This window comes from Arvicola amphibius, chromosome 4, assembly GCF_903992535.2.
Source record: "Arvicola amphibius chromosome 4, mArvAmp1.2, whole genome shotgun sequence".
NCBI classification, from domain to species: Eukaryota; Metazoa; Chordata; class Mammalia; order Rodentia; family Cricetidae; genus Arvicola; species Arvicola amphibius.
The window spans coordinates 3,896,149-3,913,952 of NC_052050.1; the positions used below are offsets into that span (position 1 = coordinate 3,896,149).

General features: G+C 51.8%; 1 protein-coding gene across 1 annotated transcript in view; it reads right to left on the bottom strand.

Annotated features, from left to right (window-relative positions):
- The window catches only part of Pgs1 (phosphatidylglycerophosphate synthase 1), a 37,564-nt gene extending 19,986 nt beyond the window's left edge, over nucleotides 1-17,578 (bottom strand). Inside the window, exons 1-6 of the mRNA XM_038325777.2 lie at nucleotides 17,434-17,578; nucleotides 5,929-6,118; nucleotides 3,347-3,424; nucleotides 1,788-1,887; nucleotides 979-1,168; nucleotides 276-454 (exon numbers count right to left, since the gene is read on the bottom strand). Of these exons, the coding sequence (XP_038181705.1) occupies nucleotides 276-454; nucleotides 979-1,168; nucleotides 1,788-1,887; nucleotides 3,347-3,424; nucleotides 5,929-6,118; nucleotides 17,434-17,567 (871 nt within the window). The 5' untranslated portion in view covers nucleotides 17,568-17,578. The remainder of the gene's footprint in view (nucleotides 1-275; nucleotides 455-978; nucleotides 1,169-1,787; nucleotides 1,888-3,346; nucleotides 3,425-5,928; nucleotides 6,119-17,433) is intronic.
- Between the last annotated feature and the right edge of the window lie 226 nt (nucleotides 17,579-17,804).

Consider the following 17,804-nt stretch of genomic DNA (forward strand, 5'->3'; position numbering starts at 1 on the left):
ACTAGGCAGGTCACTTCCTGTAAAAATCAAGGCAGTGTCCTGGCTCACCTGATTAAGGTACAAGGACCCTGAGCCCAAACTCCCACCTTCCCAGGCTGGCTCTCGCTTATAGTGCAGGTAAGCATGTAAGGGCCGGTAAATCGCATTTCTCTGGCTTTAGAAACAAATACCGAAAGCCCGGACACTGTTTCCTGCGCCTGGAGCAAGCACCACAGAGGTGCTCCTGTGGCCTGTGCTCTATAGGAGTCAGCAGAGCGTCGTGAAGGCTGCCCTACCTTTGTAAGGGTGCACCATGCCATCCACAACGTCCACGGTGTCATCCCCCTGCAGCTGCAGGGACACATCCCCAACCGCATCCACCAGCTCTGTGAAGAAGTCTGCGATCTCAGCGCAGTCTTGTAAGAACACATAGCGGTCCTGGCGGTTGGTGAAGTAGGAGTCACTCAAGTTTGCACTACAGAGATGAAGAATCAGATGAGGGCGCAGCCAAGACGATGTGTGGCCTTAGTGACCCTAAGTAGGTGAGGAAGGACAATCCCATGGTGTGATGAACCAGCGCAGCCTCTGTGCTGGACACCAGCCAGGCTGACACTGAGTAACAGAACAGAGATGGCATCCCACAACAGGAACCAACCCAGGTGGAGAACAGGTACTAGAGCCCACACAGCTGTCTGTCAGAGATGTCACAGCCCCCAGAGCTGGGCTTCCATCGTGCTCAGTGTGTGCATCCTGGGCTCTGCCTGTCCTCTGATCCGTCCTCCTCACATGAAGTGAGGTGCACAGTGACAGAGTCACCGTGACAAACAGTGAACTGGCGCAGAGGCTCAGCACACCATCTACCTTCCACACAGGAGGGCCCCTAAGGAGGTGAGCGCCATCTACAACCAGCACAGCTCCTCTCTCAGGAGTTGGGGGCAGACTGGCCTTGTGCCTTCAACTGAACTCCCAGCTGGAGAACACAACGGAGTGCTCGCTCACCCACTCAAGATGACGTTGTTGTCAAAGAGGTACACCTTGATGTGCTGGAGCCCAATGGTCTCGTTGAAGCGCTCAGGGATAAGGAGTCGGAGGAGTCCTCGGAGGTTTGGCGTGTGGAAGAGGGAGACACGCACACGCTCTGGAAACCTCTGCAGCAGTGGGAGCAGCATGCTGCGCGAGTTCTTCCTCCCTGAGTGTGAGCAGCAAAGGAGACAGATGTCCTGACTGCCTGAGAGACCAACTCCCTAGGAGCCTCACTTTACCTGGGGCATGGTGAAGGAGCCACATCAAACAGTGCTGCTTCTGACCATGACACACCTGCTCCAGGGCAGGACTGCTACTCAGCCACGCTAGACCCCCTCCTCCTCCTAAGTCAGCAAGTGCCTTCTGGGGAGCCACTCCCACTTGGTGTCCTGACCTCTCACCCCAGCTCCAGAAGAAAAATACCAGCCTGAGCCAGATGCAGCTATCAACTAGACTTAGTCCATACCTGACAGCAGTCACTTGGCCTGAATCTAGGGAAGAAAGCAGACTTCCAAGAAGCAGGTGCCCTGGGAACTTGGTCTCAACCACCAGGGACCCCCACACAAATCTTTAAAATAAAGCAAGGCCAAAGGAAGCAGGGCAGAGACAGACCCTGAGTAGCCGCAGACTAAGAAAACTCTGTCCTGTCCTGACTGTTTCAACCTGGGCTGCATACAGCTACCCACTATAGAAGGAACCATGACTGGGACCAGCAGGCAGCCCTGTGCGGGTCTGTCAGAGGGTGGCTCCTCAGACCAGTGAGAGAAGAAGTGCAGAACACCCACCTCTGGAGCCACGGGTGAAGTCCAGGAGGATGGAGACCTTGAGGTCAGAAGGAAACTTCGATTGTAGTGACTTCTCCAGAGAACTCTCCAGACAATCCACCTAGGAGAATCAAAGGCACACGTGTGAGACCAAAGAGCTGTTTCTGCCCCTGAGAAATGAGCCATGGAAATGACTGCGTGCGCTATCAGCCACTGCCAGGCTCCCTCTCCAGCCTGGGCCTCAAGAGGAAGGTGGAGTACAGGGCAGAGGTCCACAGTGCTTGACAACCTGGGTCTCGGGTCTCTCACATCTCCACATCCCCTCCAGACACAACACCAGTGCTGTACCCCATGCAGAGTAGTACTAGGTGGGAATCCACTGGATGATGAATAAATCCAAGATGGAACCTGCCCACTGGCCCTCCGTCCCTTTCCCAAGAGAACAAATGAGCTTCCCAAGCTTGCAGTTCAACAGAATGACTGGGAAGTGGAGGGAGGCCTCCGCGCTCCAGTCAAAGATGCAAGGATTCAGGCTAGCCTACTTCCCCCGGAGCTCCACACACCAATGCCACACCATGTCCCAGCTCCAACCCACCTGTCTCTAACTACAATAAATGAAGGAAGAACATACAGCACCAGCCACACACCTTCCATCCCTCTGAGAGAAAAGTGCCCAGAGAGAAGACAGATAAGCCAAATTCACAGGCTTCAGCTCAACCCAGATGCTGCCTGCCATGGGCAACTCTACAGTCAGCATTTCTGAACTCATTAGGTGGCTTAGGCTCCTCCTAGCCCTATCTTCCTTACTGAAAATGACAGCTATGGCACACCAAAAAGTCCAGGGGACAAGGCTGGCCATGTCCTGGTACCCCTTGTATACCCAACAGCCAGTCAGTTGGCCCTAACTGTATTTTAGCTCATCAGCCCAGAACAGTCAGAAAATGTTTTCTGAAAAGTGCTGCTGAGTAAATATTTTAGCTCTTATGAGCCAGGATGGTCTCTGCCAAGACCACTCAGACATGCGGCTGTCACAGAAGAGGGCGAGTGTGCCCGTGCCCCTACAACAGCACTGACACAGGACGAGTGTGCCCCTACAACCACACTGTCACGGGAGAGGACGAGTGTGCCCCTACAACCACAATGTCACGGGAGAGGACGAGTGTGCCCGTGCCCCTACAACCACACTGACACGAGAGAGGACGAGTGTGCCCGTGCCCCTACAACCACACTGACACAGGAGAGGACGAGTGTGCCCGTGCCCCTACAATGCACTGACAGGTGAATGTCATGGACCTTACATGACTCACAGCCTTTGGTTTTCCTCCAACATCTTGGAAATCAGTGGCAATTCTTCAGGCCACACAAAAGCAGGCCATGGACCTGATGCAGCCTCTGGGTTATGTCAGAGAGCAGCCCAAACAGCCCTGTAAGGATTGGGGAACTGCTGGCCAGTACGATCAGGTCTCCTACACCATTGTCATGCACTAGGGACACCTATGTGCAGAGGCCAGAAAGGCAGCTGGAGTCAACTGTGGCACTGTGGAGCTGGCTCCACCTGCTGCCCTGCCCCTAAGCCTTACCAGTTCCTGCTCCAAAGGTCCTGTCCCCAAGTAGAGGGATGCCATCACGACTCGCCTCTTGGCTGTTTTTATCTGCCCCTGGAAAAGGAGTAACAATTCTACGTTACATTCATTGTTTTCGTAATCCACTCGGAGGCAAATCACTTCTAAGCTGAATGGCTGGCTCTACGTCCTCACCATTAATTCTCCAATTAGCCTAGCACAGACACAGTGACTTCCCAAAGGAGGACGCACAACCTTAATTCAAATATTCAGTCTGCAAAGCAAGGCACAGTCTAATGGGACAACAAAACACAACACAACCACTAATGGGTGAAGGAGATCAGGGGCACACATGTATGTGTGTATTATATATTTACATATGTATATTTGTCTAAGTGTTGGTCACATGTAAGTGTGTAGACACACATATGAGGACATAGAACCACTTTGGGTTATTCCACCATGTTTTGTTTTATTTTGAGATGGGGTGTCACTAGCCTGGAACTCACCAAGCAGTCTGGCTGGCCAGCAGGCCCTAAGAGTCCAGCTACCTCGCCCAGCCTTTCCTGTAGTGCTGGGGATGGGACTCATATCTTCATGACTGTGAGGCGGGCACTTTACCAGGATGAGGGAGATCTGTGCACCCTGATGAGAGCTCACCCCCACAATGTGCTGCTAAAACAAAAAACACACAACCTCACCGATAAACCCCACAAACACACAGCTGCACTCATGTACATGTATGTACGTTCAGGTCCAAAAGGAGCATGGAGACTTCAATACCTCTGGGAAGAAGGACTGGCAGGAAGGGGACAGAAAGCTGCATTTGCCAACATCTGAAGTCTGGCTGTCTGTAACCAAGCATGGGTACACACATGCACATGCACGGGCACACATGAAAAGACAACACATCCCAAGTTGTCTCAACAGCCAGTGTCCTCTCTAGGCCCTGCTTCAGTCCAGGAGAATAAAGGATCCCATCTTCAAAGCCCTAGACAGCCACCCCCAGGAATGTCAGCAAGCACATAAAGCACAGCAGTGCATACTGCCACATCTGTTATCCCAGCCCTTGTGAGATAAGACAGGAAGGTGGGAGTTTATATTGAGTTAGGGGCCAGCTGAGGCAACATGGGACTCTGTCTCCCAAAATTGCAAAGATCAACTCCAAAGGACACAGGAAAGCATACTTAGAAGGAGAGACCACAAAGCACAGCACAAGCCTGCAACTGAAGAAGGGCTATCACCCCAGCTAGTAGGGTCCACTCAGGAAGTTGGGCATATTGACTAGACAGATGTATGAACACACCCCTGGGAAATGCTTAGGCACAAGGAAAAAACAAACATCCTCAGGCTGCTACTTCCTTTGTTTTGTTATCTATTAAAATCGAGGTTGTAGAAAAAAACAACAGGCGGAGTCACTTCAGCCCCAACCACCACAGTATACAGGGCTGCTCGTTACAGGATGCCAGGATCCCAGACAACCCCTCTAGAAGGCAGGCACAGGAACAGCCAAAGACCAGAGGGCCAACATCTGTCACACATGTCAGGTGGTGAAAGACAAGAGAGCCTGCTAGTCCTCCAGTCTGCCCTCCTGTCCAGGGACAAGGTAAGGAGGCCTTGCCTCTTCTCAGCCCAGATGCAGGCCCCCTGCTGCTTTGTGAACTCTTCAGCTTCACGAATGTGGGCAGGTGCAGAGCATGACCTGGGATAACCAGTTCTTCAGGTCAGAGGGAGGACACTGCAGGACCATCCTCACAGACAGTGAGAAAGAGAATGGAGAAGCAGGGTACAACAAGAGCAAGGGGCCCCATGGGCACTGGCCCACACATGGCCACGAACCCAGCTCAGACAGAGGGTGAGAGCAGGGAGACGGCAGGCTTTCTGTCAACGAGCGCTCACTTTCTCCAGAGATGAACCTGAACCTGGGTCTCTGCTATCTCCCAGCACTCTGCTGGTCACCAGATCTCCATTCCAGAGCCATTGCTAATATGAACAGAGTTCACATTGTTAAGAATTAGTACTGAATTACTTCATTCCAGTGAGCAGTCCGACTATGAACTGGATGTGTAATGGGAACCTGAGCACTGTGAAAAGCAAGCCCTTGGTGCAAAGGGACATCACTTCCGAGGAGAAGGAAGTACACACCAGACAGACGCCAGGACCCCAGGCCAGAGAGGGCAAGGCTCCTGATCTGAAAGGCCCTGTGACCAAATGGCCCCTGCACATGCTCATCAGACCCCACCTCAGACTCCCTCGGGCAGCACAGATAACAGATGGTACTGCCCCCCAGGGAGGGATTTCATGCACAGCCCCCCTCATCTTTTAGCAGAGAAGGACTGGGGGCTACCAGTCCTCACTGCCTCCACACTCAGAGTCTAGCCATGTTCTCGCTTCTCCCTGTTCTGGGACACTGGCTCCCCAAGAGGTTTCTGCTTGGAGCTCAACTTGGATTTCACCTAGATGAAGGTGAAATCTGACAGAAGAGGCACAAGCTAAGCCAAGCTGCACCAGAAGTGTCTACAACAGAGTGGGTGACAGGGCCTAGCAAACCCTGACACCCTGCCCCCATCACTCCTGTCTCAGTTCCTCAAATGACTTACCTTTAGGAGCTCGAAGAACTCTGCAGGGGAAGAAAGCACCCTGACGTGAGAGCTGGGGACTCCAAATTCCGGGACCAGGTTTCTGATCCACTGGAACCTGTGCACACCCTCGGGACATAGGCAGCAAGGTGGGGAGGTGATCTGAGGAACAGTTGGGGACAGCAAGGGAGCCAGTAACAGCCATGGTGACCTGGTTAAAGAAACATGCACATGAGCTACTGTGTCAAATACCTCTGTGGACTGACTGATTCTTTTGGGAGAGTTTGGCCATTTCCCATTTTTCCCATATAATTTAAGTCCTCCTCCCTCCTAGCACCTCGAAGCAGTCGGTGCTGCACAACTAAAATGGCAATGCCTATATACAAACCCAACCAAAATCACTCCCAATAACTCAGGGGCCGAGTAAAAGCAGCCACAAAAAAAGCTCACAAAGTTCCTGCCTGGCTAAATCTGTCCCTTTGACATCAATATGCCTCAGAAAACCCTGGTTACTGGTGGTTACTTGTCAGGGATGGCCCAGAGGCCCCCAAACACAGGCTACTGATGCTGTTCTTGGATTCCCCCAGACCCAGATAGCAAGACTGCTGAAGACACAACACAACACACCTTGGCTGTAGGACACTGAGGAATGCACCTGGATGACCTAAAAGTTCCTCCCTACTGGGTGGCTTTAACAGTGCTGAGTGGTGCTATGCAGACCAGCGGGGAGAAGTCATCCATGGTGGCACCGAGCAGTGACACACACACACACACACCTCGCAGGCAAAATGCCCCATGGTGCAACAGTGGCATGAAGGATGTGGGGTGACCAGCCACGTTCTGTCCTATAAGGCCCATCCACAGAAAGGAATTCATTCAGGGTACTGTAATCTGATCAAAGGTCCATGGCTTAGAAAGTCAAGCCCTAGGGGGAACTTATTACTGTTTTTGTTGGCTTTTTTTTTTTTTTTTTTTTTTTTTTTGCTAAGTATACCTGTTGTTAAACTGCCTTCTAAATATCTATGGCTATGCCCATGGGCTCCTCTCAACCTTGGCCAGAGAAGCCTTTCTGTAGTGGCCAGGTTAATGAAAACTTGTAACTGGTTAGAGAGTTGAGATAGTGACTGCTGAGTGCTCAACCTGAACTGGACACCTTCATGGAGCTCACCAAGCCTCGGAGAGCACCCAGGAAGAGACCAGGAAGGGATTTACGAGCTGAAGGATAGTGAAGAGGAGTGTCGTGAAATGCTGGCTTCTGGGTGTGATGCAGCTGCTGCAGCCATGAACTCGGGGCGGCTACAGTGCCAGCACAAGGGCATGCCAACAACAGCAGTTGGCATTCCAGCAGTCAGCACTGACTGCACTAGCTGGGAAGGAGGGCGGGAGCAGCAGCTCAGCAGTTAGGGGCTCTGGCTGCTCTGGCAGAGAGCACAAGCTCAGTCCCCAACACTGGGCAGCTCACAGCAGCAACTCCAGTCTAGTGGAGCCAACGCTCTCTCTGTCCACTGCAGCACAGCACACGCCACTTGCACACACAGGCTCAGCAGCAGAAACAAAAAGTAATGCTTTTTATTTTTAAAAAGGAAAGGACATGAAGATTCTGCTGGGGAATAGACAGGATCAAGACACATTGTATAAAGGTACAAAATTGCCAAAAAAGTAAACAAAAGACACATGTTTTTAAATTCCCTCCTAGGAGCCGGGCGGTGGTGGCGCACGCCTTTAATCCCAGCACTCGGGAGGCAGAGGCAGGCGGATCTCTGAGTTCGAGGCCAGCCTGGTCTACAAGAGCTAGTTCCAGGACAGGCTCTAGAAACTACAGGGAAACCCTGTCTCGAAAAACAAACAAACAAAAAAAAAATCCATTTAAATTCCCTCCTAGGATACTGGAAACAAAGTTGGCTAGGAAGAATAACAATGAAGAACCAGGAGACTCACGACTCATGGACTCACGGGCTCCGCTGTCAGAGGACCTAGAACACCAGATCTCTTTACAACTGCTGTAGGGAGAAAGGCTGTGCAGTGCCGCGGGGAAGAGACTGATTTTTCGAGGGGCTGCCTTGACAAGAAGGCCCTCAGCTGTCAGAAACATCTTCCAGGGTCCCACCAACATGAGGCTGACTGCACAAAGCATGAAGCTACACCCCAGGAAGCCTCAGTGTGTCCAGGCTGAGCCATGCCCCTGCTGCCTGTGCAAAACCCCACACAAACCACTCTAAACCCCAGACTGCAGAGAGCAGCATGAAGCCTTCCAGTGTGTGACTGGGAAGGGTTCTGGGCAGCATTTCCTCAGCACCCTGGGGCTCAATGAAGATTCCAGGAAGATGATTTCACTGTTGGTCCACTCCAGCAATGACTCTGCCCAGGGTCCAGCACTGCAAGACACCAGACAGCCCCCAGCTGCACTTCCCAGAAAGCCCACCGGTCTACCATGACCAACTCACTGCCAAGAAAACTTCAGTCAACAGTGGAAGGTAGTAGCTCCCTGGGTCCGGGAAGACTGCACCAGGCCCTGGCCACCTGTGCAGAGATGAGAATGCAGCATCTCCCTGCTTTCAGCAGGGAAGGGGAGGGGAGGGCATCCTTCCTGTTGCTGCTGGTTTGCAAACAAAAGTCCTGAGTGTGATTGCTACCTCTCTGTCCCACGCACTGAGCAGGCTTAGAGGAAGAGGGAGAACCAGGAAACCTCCCAGCTAACCTGGGAGGCTCCCAAGAGGTGCAGTCAGCCTGAGCCTCGTCTCACGGCACATGCTCACTGTAGAGCAAATGAGAGAGGACCAGGTCTGCCTGTTTTACTCTGTGTCACACCCTCAGACCCACAGCCACCAGATGCCCACCAGTTCACAAAGAGGAAGGTGAGGATACTCATCCACACCAAACAGTCCAGAGCAGGGCCAGGGTTCCTGTAAGCTTAACTAAAGCCATCATATGACTACCTGACACATGCTATGGAAACACACGGAACCAGCAGCCTGTCTCCCATCTTGTAAAGGCCTTACCAACCCACACACCAGGACTGCAGTGATCAAAGAGGAAATGCTAAGGTGATTAGATAGATATCAGACACAAAGGGTTAAAGGGGAGGGGAGGTGATGCCTGGAGCTTCAGGAGGCTTTCAGTAGGCAACACAGAGGGGAGGGGCTCTGGGCAAGGTGAAACCTGAGTAACAGAAGTGTCCAGAAACCAGTGCAGGGGCTGTGTGCACCCATACTCATACCCTACAAAGTATCAGGGTAGGTCTAAACAGCCACCATGGCAGCAGTGATTGCAGGGGTGGCAACTTTGAGCAGGCCTCTCCCCTGCCAGCAGCTCTCCCTGGGAATGTTCCACCAGGGCCTCAGTCCAGAAGTTGTTGCAGGCTTCTCCATACTGACTTCCTGTTTAATCTGTGTACTGACTTCCTGTTCAATCTGTGTACTGACAGGTTTATTTTTGTGAGCAAGAATGAGCTGCAAGGCCAGCAGGGTTTGCCGATTCACTGTAGAGACAGTCCAGACTTCATGTTGCTTCCACACACTCAAGGGGGTGTGCACCAGTAAAGGACCCCACAATGACAGCACACACAGGAGACCCATCTGGACTGGAGCCTGGTCTGTTCTAGGGCCAACACTGTGGAGGCTGCTCCTGGTTTCCCATAATGCAACGCCTGAGGACTGTCCCAGAAAAAAGCTTATCCCCACAACAGCACCAGACCCACTGTACAGTAATCCAGTCTCTGGGGGCCACCCACCTGCACGAGTGATTTCCCCTAAGCCAGGCTGTTTACTAAGAAACAGCATGGCCCGGGTCAGTGGTGAAGGCCCTCGCTGCCAAGCCTGACAACCTGAATTCAATAACCTGAAACTCAAATGACAGAAGGAGAGAACGAAAGAAAAAGAGAGAAGAGAAAAAAACCTTAATACAGCAAGTGAGTGGCACTCACAGGCAGACAGTCAAGGATTTTTTTTTTTTTAAAGAAAAAGAAGCAAAGTCAGGTGGTGGTGGTGCACACCTTTAATCCCAGCACTCCAGAGGGCAGAGGCAGGCGGATGTCTGTGAGTTCGAGGCCAGCCTGATCTCAAACTACAAAAGCTAGTTTCCGGGACAGGGTCCAGTCTCGGAAAATGAGAGAGAGAGTCCTATCGAAAGCTAAGTCTGAGAGTTTCAAGGCAGAGGCTGCGGTTACTCGTCACGCTCCCATTTAAGGAACCGAGCCACTGCACAAGCACAATGTCCACATCACAGCTGGTTCCCCTAAGTCATCTCTGTCTAGATAGCATCTAGCACCCAGTTCTAGTAACACAGAGAAGGAAGTGGTACAAACAGACATCAGGCTTTGTGGGCCTTTCCTCTCTGAAGGCCCCTCCTTCCTCCTGGAATGTCCAGGGAGGAGACAGAACAGGGCCTGCAGGGCAATGACCCCCTACCTGACACCCAAAGCCTAGGAGGACATGTTACCCTCAGCAAGAGGGGCCAACAGTGCAAAGCTATCCTCAGCCTGCAGTCCTGAGGACCCAGGACAGCATCCTCTCTCGCAATTAGCTGCTCAGGTCACACCCACAAGACACCTGACTCTGGGTGAAAGTTCAGTCAGACGTAAGGCCTCCTGTAGACACTACAGATAAATTCACCCTACCAACAGGGTCCTGTGACGTGGGCACAGGGAATGTGAAAGCATGGCAATGGGCTTCTCCCCACCACCCCAAGGACTAAGAGATGCAACCAGCCCAGAGCAAGGCATGGACACGCTTCTTTGAGCCCCCGATGGATGGCAAAATTAGCCTGATATACCAGGGAGTCCTAGGCAGGACAGTGTCCCCCTCAACACTCCTCCATGAGAGGCACGGGACAATAGTGGCCAACTGAGCTCAAAATTGTCAAGCTGCCACCCAGCAGAAAGCCACAAGCCCTTGGGTGGAGCAGCAAGAATGCCCATCACACCAAGTTTTGGGGAGCTGCCTGCACCTATGGAAAGACACTGGTTTGCCTCACCTATGGGTGGGCCGCAGCGAGACTCAGCCTAGCTCCCCCATTCTCAGTAGAGAATGAGAAAGACAAACCCCACCCCAGAAATACGCTTGCCTATACATGTCACACTCTGTAGCCCCCCAGCAACCCTGGAGCCATAGTCCCCAATCTACCTATCACCAGTGGGACACTGGGACTAAAATTCCTTCCCAGGGGAGGTGCAAAGTCCCCAGCACACCAAGGGTGAAAGCACCAGAGCTCACTTCGAGTGGCTTCATGGCACGGCACGGGCGAGGGGGTGTTATTGGGGTGTATGTGCTCCCAAAAGGCCACACTGGAAACTCTTTACCCAGCAGGAAAATGATTTCCCCACAGCCACAGGATGGAGCCCCTCCCCAGCCTACAGACCCCAGCCCTCTTCACGACCACCTGCAGGGAACAGCCCTGCACGCAGAAGCTGCTATGGACACTATTTACTCAGCTGAAGTCTCTGCCCCCCCCCCCCGACCCTCAATGAGGCGGGTGAACAGTCAGCAAGCCCAGCAGGGATGACTTCTCAAGCAGCCACAGCTGAATGCCCCAAGTTGGCGGCTGTTGACTCAGAGGATAGACTGGTACAACAGGCAATGGCAGAGCTGTGAGCAGACAGAACCGAGCCAGTCCTGAGTCCTTTTTCTCCTCCTCCTAGCAACTATTTACTCAGGAGAGGGTCTCTTGGCCCTCCCAGGCCCCTGAGGGGTGTGCACAGACGAGTCCAGTCAGGTTGGCAGCTGTGCAGCTGAAGGTAGACCTGTAGACAGACACAAGCTGTAGGTCACCATGCAGGGCTAGGAAGGCTGACTGCCCCCTGAACCTACTGGAGAGCCCACACTGGCTAGGAAGGCTTCGTCCTACTCAAGACCTCAGGGCTCCCTCTGGGAAAGAGGGTTCCTGGCACAGACGATGGGATCCCAGTCAAATGTGTCCAAATGGCCCCAAAATAAGTCTTGAGAAGAAACTGTGGTATTTGGTCACATTTTCAGAAACTACTTTTTAAGAAAAGGCCACCCTCTGCCCACCCACTTCCCCGTCACACACATGTCAATGTGAAAAGGGAGCTGGTGAGAAGAGCAATAGTCATCACTTCCTGAGAAGTCGGTACTTCCTGCAACCCCGGCAGCAGTGGCCCTTCCTGACTTCTGCAGTCTAAGCCCAGTCAGGGAAGTGATGCTGCAGGTTACTCAAGACCGTGGCCACTGGACTCCCCCAGTAAGTACAGCTCCAGAGGCCTGGCTGCCAACATCCAGATACACTGACCACAAGCCAAAAGAAAGTTGATGACATTGGGGGGCTGGAGAGCTAAAACATTTTTAATGCCCTCGGCTAGCAAGGCATACCAAGAACAAAGTACGTGACATGAACCAACCATGTCTGCCCTTCCTGGGCCCCGCCAGGCTGCCTCCTTCACCATTCATCAGTACTTACAAGGGGATTAGCTATCAGCGCATTTTAATCCCAGGCTGTTCTCCATCTGCCTAGCAGCACACATCCAGCTGGACCCCTCACCCCAGTTAAGATGCACTCAGGGGCATTGTCAATAGCAAGCCACCAAGCTACAACTGCAAGTGAGTCACACATCTGAGCTCTGAGGAAACAACTCTTTGATTCGGATTCTCTCCCTCCCACCCATCCTAACTGCACAAATAACAAACCACGAGGGGAGTGAGGACACAGGTCTGTGGGAAAGTGCTCGCTTAATGTGTGCCAAGAGGCCTGTGGCTCAAACCCCAGCACAACCATAAAAACCTTGACAACTTGTTAAGAGCCAAGCACAGTGGCCTAAAGCACAGGCAAGCGGATGATGTGTTCAACTACACAGAATTTGAGGTTAGCCTGGGCTACATGAGACTCTTGTCTCAAAAACTAAACTAAAGCAGAGGCAGAGCTCTAGTGGGCTGGAAAGGCTGACTCCCAACACCAGAAATGCCAAAGGAAAGCACCTGCTGGAGCGTGAGGGCTCCTCAGAGCAGAAATGTCTCAGAATGCACCACGAGCCTTCCACCACAAAGGAAGAAACTCCAACTGAAAGAACCTCTGTGGCCACCGTTTCCCTCTCGCAAGCGAGGAAGTAAGGCCAGTGTCCTTGTCTCTCTGTGCCCCCACAAAGGAAACAGGCTTAAGTTTAAAAAAAAAATGAAGAGCTGTGTATTTATTTAGCTCAACTAATGTAGTTTTAGAGGAATATTTCCTTATATGGCAAATAAACTCAAGCTTAGGAAAGAAAGCCCTCTCAACATTTCCCAGTAGGTCTCCTCTGCTCCAACTAAGGAGCCTGCCTTGTGCATCGCTGGTCCAAACCCCTCCATCCGAGGCGTGGCCTCTCCTAAGCACTAGGCACCTCTACCCGGGCATCTCAATGTAGCTCAGGAGTCACAAACCTGCAGCTTTTGCTCCCAAAAGCCGGTGCAGTCAAGCGCTACAGCCTAAGCACTTGGTCACGTCACCTGCCTCAGCATCGCTTCCCCCAATACCCATAGCAGGCCTGACTCTAATCTGGCCCCCTCTAGTTTTATTCACCTCTATCTCCCAAAGCTCAGGGCTGTACCATTCACAAACCACACAAGGACCTAAAATCTGCTTCCTAGGTCTCTGGCCCGGCCCAGGAGACTGACTTGCTTATAGCTCCCCTCCTACTTAGCAACCCTCCAACAGGTGTCAGACGTGGTTCAAGGGCAGGCGGTGGTGGCACACGCCTTTAATCACAGTGCTCGGGAGACGGAGACAGGTGGATCTCAGAGTTCAAGGCTAACCTGTTCTCCATAGCTAGTTCCAGGACTGCTAGGGCTGTTTCACTGAGAAACCCTGTCTCAGAAAAAAATCAAAAAAAGAGGAGGAGGAGGAGGAGGAGGAGAAAAAGGAGAAAAAGAAGAAATGGTTTCAAGTGCTGCCGCCACTCCTGGTCACATCATTTGTCCCTTAAATGCCTATTCCCCTTCTTCACTTCACTGCAAACAGCTCTGTGCTGTGCCACAGGGAGGCCTTCCACCCCCAGGGCGCCGCCATGACCTTCCACCTTGATTTCCTGGAATGTATGCTCACAGGTCGGGCACTGTAAAGGCAGGACTGTCTTTATCTCTCTCACTAGCCTAGCGATGACCCATCTACATGAGGGATAAATCGTCTAGTTCTCCCAATGACGGTGAGTCAGGCACTTGCTTCAGAGAAAGCAACAGTATCTCAGGATCACTAATAAGAAATGGTTTTCTCGTGTTCTTAAGTCTCTATGGGCACCGCTAAGCCTGAGAGGAAACCACGCAGTGAAGAACCGTTCCTCCTGCTGGCCACAAGGATTCACCAAGCCCCCGATGGCTGAGTCAGATGGGCAAGCCAGAATCTAAAATAACTTAAGCTCATGACTACACAGAGCTATTATCAATGATTCAGTGATCAGAGAATTACAAGAAACCACACCATTCGGGGAATGAGGAATTGGGAGGCGCAGTGGAACAAAGGAGAAGAATCGAAAGCCAGCAGCTGAGAGTGAGTGGCCACAACTGACAGGAATAATGCCAAACACTGAAGCCCCAGAGAACCAAAAGAAGCTGCAAGCCAAACTAGGCAGAGGCGGGGACAAAACCATGCAGGGTCACTCATTGGTGGACACAGTCATCCTCGTCCCCACCCTAAATGTTATCACTGTAAAGAGAGCTTCTGAATGCATGGCAGAGAAACTCAAGTTCTGGTTCTGACTCAGAGAAATCCACCAGTCAATCCCCCACACCCTCTGACTTAACTGCAGGCTTAATCTTTTGGCTGAGAAATACTGAGCCACGTGTACTGGGGAAATGTTGGGAAGTTGAGCTCAGTGTGGTGGCACCTGCCTGTAATCCCAGAACTCAGGTGTTCAAGGTCATCTTCAGCCATCCCTAGATCAAGGCCAGCCTAGGAAAATGAGAACAACCTGTCCCGAACAAATGTGAGTCTTGTAAAATCAATTTAGACTACCCTCACTGCCACACTGCACCTGCAATCCCCCATCCTTAAGTTAAGGCTACCCTTAACTACATAGCAAGCCCGAGTCAGGCTGGGCTACATTCAACCCTGACTCAAAATAAACATACATACATACATATATGTATGTGTGTGTATATGTATATATATGTGTATATATATGTGTGTGTGTGTGTGTGTGTGTGTGTATATATATTAAAAGATAGCCTGGTCTACATAGGAAGTTCTAGGAGAGCCAGGGCTACGTAGTGAGATCCTGTCTCAGAAATTTATTAATGGGCTGGATAGACAGCTTAATGGTTAAGACTTAAGACGGGATCCTAACTGCCTGTAACTTTAGACCAAAGGGATCCAATGTCCTTTTCTGGCCTCCAAAGGCACCTGCACTCAGACACACACACTATGGTACACATAAATAAAAATAAAACCTTTGGTCTAAGTGTGGTGGTGCACACCTTTAAGCCCAGCACTCACTCAGGAGGCAGAGACAGGTGGATCTCTACGAGTCTGAGGCTAGCCTGATCTACAGAGTTCCAAGTCAGCCAAATATCTAGTGAGAACCTGTCTCAAACTAGCAAAATCTTTTTCTTTTTTTAAATTTTTTAAAGGGGCCAATTCACTACCTCACCAGGTAAAAGTATCTGTCACCACACCTGACAACCTGTGTTTAATTCCTGGAACAAACACATACACACACAGTAAAGATTTTTCACTAAGAAAATAAAACAGGAGGAAGAGAGAAAGAAAGTGCCCAGGTGGGCACGGTGGTACAAGACTGCAATGGCTGTGCTCAGAGTTCAAGGCTAACCTGGGTCACGCAGCATGGGCACTGGGGGTATAGCTCATTGGTAAGTAGGGTCTATCTGCCTAGCATGCACAGAGCCCTGGAAATTACCCCTAGCACATGAGACTGGGCACAGTGACTGTAATCCCAGCACTCAGGCTATAGACAAAGGGATCAGAAGTACAAAGTCATCTTCATCTACAAAGCAAGCATGTTGGAAGCTAATCTGGGCTACATGTGGCTTTACAGGTACTGCTCAGTGGTAGATTTGATACCTAGTGGTAGATTTGATCTCCTGGATCTGATACCTAGCAGAAGTAGGGATATTTGTGTAGCATGCTCCAGCACCCTTCAGTGATCAACACCAAAGCTCAACAATAATAAATGTTTCAAAACAAAAAGGAAATTAACAAAGCTTCCTAAGCCCCTCATCTTTTGGGCCCAATTTCTGAAACCTTAAACTACATCTTGCATGGTCTGATAGCATGATGTCAGCATCACCTGACTTTACCACCCAATAGAATGGCCAGGTCTTTCTCTGAGCCTCAGTTACAGAACACAGAGTGGCCACCTCCTCTACATCTGGGACAAAGGAGATATTCTGATCAGTGTACATCCAAGACTCCCTTTCTGCCTGGAATCTGTCACCTGAAAGTTCCTCCAAAGCAAACTGGGGCTTTGGCTGGCAAGCTCCCTGTTAGTCTGAGAATCGAGGCTCCACGTCTAGAACCAACACAAGACTCTGCATCCCTAGCTGTCTAGCAAGACTGCAAGATCTTACCCATGGAACTCGGATACCAAAAGCTAAGACAGTGGACCATTATAGCTCACACCTGTGACCCCAGCGTTTGGGAGGATGAGGCAGGAGAATCATAAGCACTAAGCTAGCCTGAGTTACTTAGCCAGTTTAAGGCCAGCCCCAGCTACATGCGACCATGTCTCTAAGAACTGGGGGATCCATGGAGCTTGCTGCTAAGCCCAGGGACCTGAGTTCAATCACCTGAACTCACATGGTAAAAGAACCAATTTCCACAGGTCGTCCCCCTCCCACCACCTGTGCGCTCTCCTACACATTCATACACAAAAAATTATTTTAAAGAGAGAGAGAGAGAGCCGGGGATATGGCTCATTGTTAGATCACTTGCCTAGCATGTATGAGGTTCTTTCTGGGTTTGAGCCCCAGCACCAGAAGAAAAAGAAAACACTTATAAAATCAAAACGCTGAATATTTCAACTAATAAAGTAGGTTCAAAGCTTTCGTTGGGGCCAGTGTCTCTAAACATTTGCACACAAGAGACTTACACACACACACACACACACTTTTTTCCCCTAAATATTAACAATGGCATTAGGCCTCTCTAGGTGAGCCCGTTCTTGGTAAATGTTTACTTTAAAGGACCACTGCCCGAGCAAACTGCTTCAAAACCTACTTCCCCGTTTACACAACCCACTTCAGTACTTTTCCAGAAACAGGCCCTTTGAAAACACGTAGAAAGGGTTCCGAGAGTTTCCTCTTCACCGGCCTGAGTGCCGACTGAGTCAGGATTGAGAAATGTCTTGAGCAGGATGTGTGGAAGGCAGCTCGCACCCGGTCCCCGCAGGGCTGATTCACTCCCGCCAAGTCACCCCGCGGGGCCAGAGAACACCAGCTTTCGCCCCGGGGACCCCGCTGCAGCCCCGAGCGCGCCCCGGGTGGCTCCTGCAGGGTGCACGCCCACGGGGGGCCGCGGCCGGGCCGCCGCACGCGGGGAGACGGCAAGGCCCCCGCCCGCCCGCCGGGTCCACCTCGCCCCGAGCGCTCTCACCTCCGGCGCCGGCGCTCCCGGCTCCTGCCCAGGCGGTCGGAGAGCCTGCCCAGAAGCGCAGCCAGCCCGGGCCGGCCAGGGAGCAGGCCCAGCAGTCGTCTCCAGAACACCGGGCCCGCTGCCGGCGCCGCCATGGAGACCCGCCGCTTCCGCTTCCGGCGCGCGAGAACTTTATTGACAGCGGCGCACGCGCCCGCGCGTGTACACGGAGCCAGTGCGCAGGCGCGGAGGAGGCAGCGGCGGCCCGGGCTGGCAGGGCTGTAGAGGGTGCCTTCTGGGGCGCGGTGTTGCTGAGCTCACTTGCACTGCTCCAGGAGGGAGGATGCTGGTGACAGTGCAGTGCTCCGAATCCTGTCGGACTGATAGCTGCA